Source organism: Arachis ipaensis, chromosome B05 (assembly GCF_000816755.2).
Source record: "Arachis ipaensis cultivar K30076 chromosome B05, Araip1.1, whole genome shotgun sequence".
Classification (NCBI taxonomy): domain Eukaryota; kingdom Viridiplantae; phylum Streptophyta; class Magnoliopsida; order Fabales; family Fabaceae; genus Arachis; species Arachis ipaensis.
Window position 1 is genome coordinate 139,721,120 of NC_029789.2, and position 1,495 is coordinate 139,722,614.

A 1,495-nucleotide genomic window follows, 5' to 3' on the forward strand; every position below is an offset into this window, starting at 1 on the left:
TTATAACATTTAAATGCCAACATTTCTAAATTATTTTTGTTTAGTAATTATTATTAATCATATATTATTGTATTTACAAAATTAAATCTCTCCTTGTATTAACAAAAAAAAAAAGGATCAAAATAGAAATTTAAGCAAAAGGGTTTGTGTTGTTGTTGAAGTTAGTTCAGCTAAGTGAACCTAACTTTGATTTTTTTTTTTTCAAATTATTATTATGTTATTAGGAGTAACAAGAGATGGATTAAGTAAACACTTCTTCCATAGGCCTTCAAAGGCATACACAACAGGAACAAGAAAGAGGAGAAAGATTCAAAATGAGTGTGACTTGCAAGGTGGAGAAACAAGGTGGCATAAGACCGGTAAAACAAGACCGGTCATGGTTAACGGAAAACAGAAGGGTTGCAAGAAGATTTTGGTACTCTACACTAACTTCGGCAAGAATCGGAAGCCGGAGAAGACGAATTGGGTGATGCATCAATACCATTTGGGGCAACATGAGGAGGAGAAAGAAGGAGAGCTTGTTGTGTCTAAGATATTCTACCAAACTCAGCCTAGGCAGTGTAATTGGTCGTCCGATCGGAGCGCCACCACCACCATCGCAACGGCCGAAGGGAGTGGAGAGCCATTACAAAATAGTAGAAGGGATAGTGGGAGTGGAAGTTGTTCTTCTAAGGAAATTAACATCGGTCATAGGGATGAGATGTCTGCTGTGGTTGGAGTTAATAATACTCCAATCACGAGCTTCACTCATCCCTTGGACATTCATCATCACCTCAAATCGGATCATTTTAGCTTCATTCCATTTAGGAAAAACTTTGATGAGGTATGTTTTAATATTTATTATGAATTAGGATCAAGTTCTTATAAGTAATTGTTGTTTACATAACAAGTTGAAATTTGATGGATTTTAGCCACCTTTATGAATTAATATCAGTGATGAAGATGTTTCACTTATAATGATAAGCTTTATTGTTGTTGATTGATCCACCAAACATATAACAAGTCACTGGATTTTTTCAACAATTAAAAAAAAAAAAAAAACCCAAAATAGTGAAAAACATGAAAGCATATATAGCATATAAATATATATATATTGCTTGGGTAGAACGCATGAAATTGTGGTGTATGGACATGGCGTGTGATCATAGATGAGTGTCATTCCCAACCACTAATTGTTTTTCTTCACCTACCACTGAAAATTCTCTAACTAATTAATTAACAGAAAATTAGAACCATATATAGACTCATGCAAAAGTCATATAATTAATGAAAACAAAAAATTGATATGTATGTATTTGAGTAGTGACGGTTTAATTAACAGTTGCAAATGATATATCATATGGTTGGGAGGATTTTCATCAGGTTGGAATAGGAGAGGCTTCAACAGCAAGAGAAGTTCAAGCATCAGGGTCATGTGATGAAGTAGTACATGAACATGTAAATCATCATCATCAGCAACAACAACAACATCATCATCATCAACATCATCAAATTA

The 1,495-nt window shown here is 34.0% G+C and overlaps 1 protein-coding gene across 1 annotated transcript in view; it reads left to right on the forward strand.

Annotated features, from left to right (window-relative positions):
* Nucleotides 1–1,495, forward strand: part of LOC107641312 (NAC domain-containing protein 73) — a 5,324-nt gene that overhangs the window by 2,068 nt on the left and 1,761 nt on the right. The window contains exons 4-5 of the mRNA XM_021124012.1: nucleotides 225–823; nucleotides 1,363–1,488. Of these exons, the coding sequence (XP_020979671.1) occupies nucleotides 225–823; nucleotides 1,363–1,488 (725 nt within the window). The remainder of the gene's footprint in view (nucleotides 1–224; nucleotides 824–1,362; nucleotides 1,489–1,495) is intronic.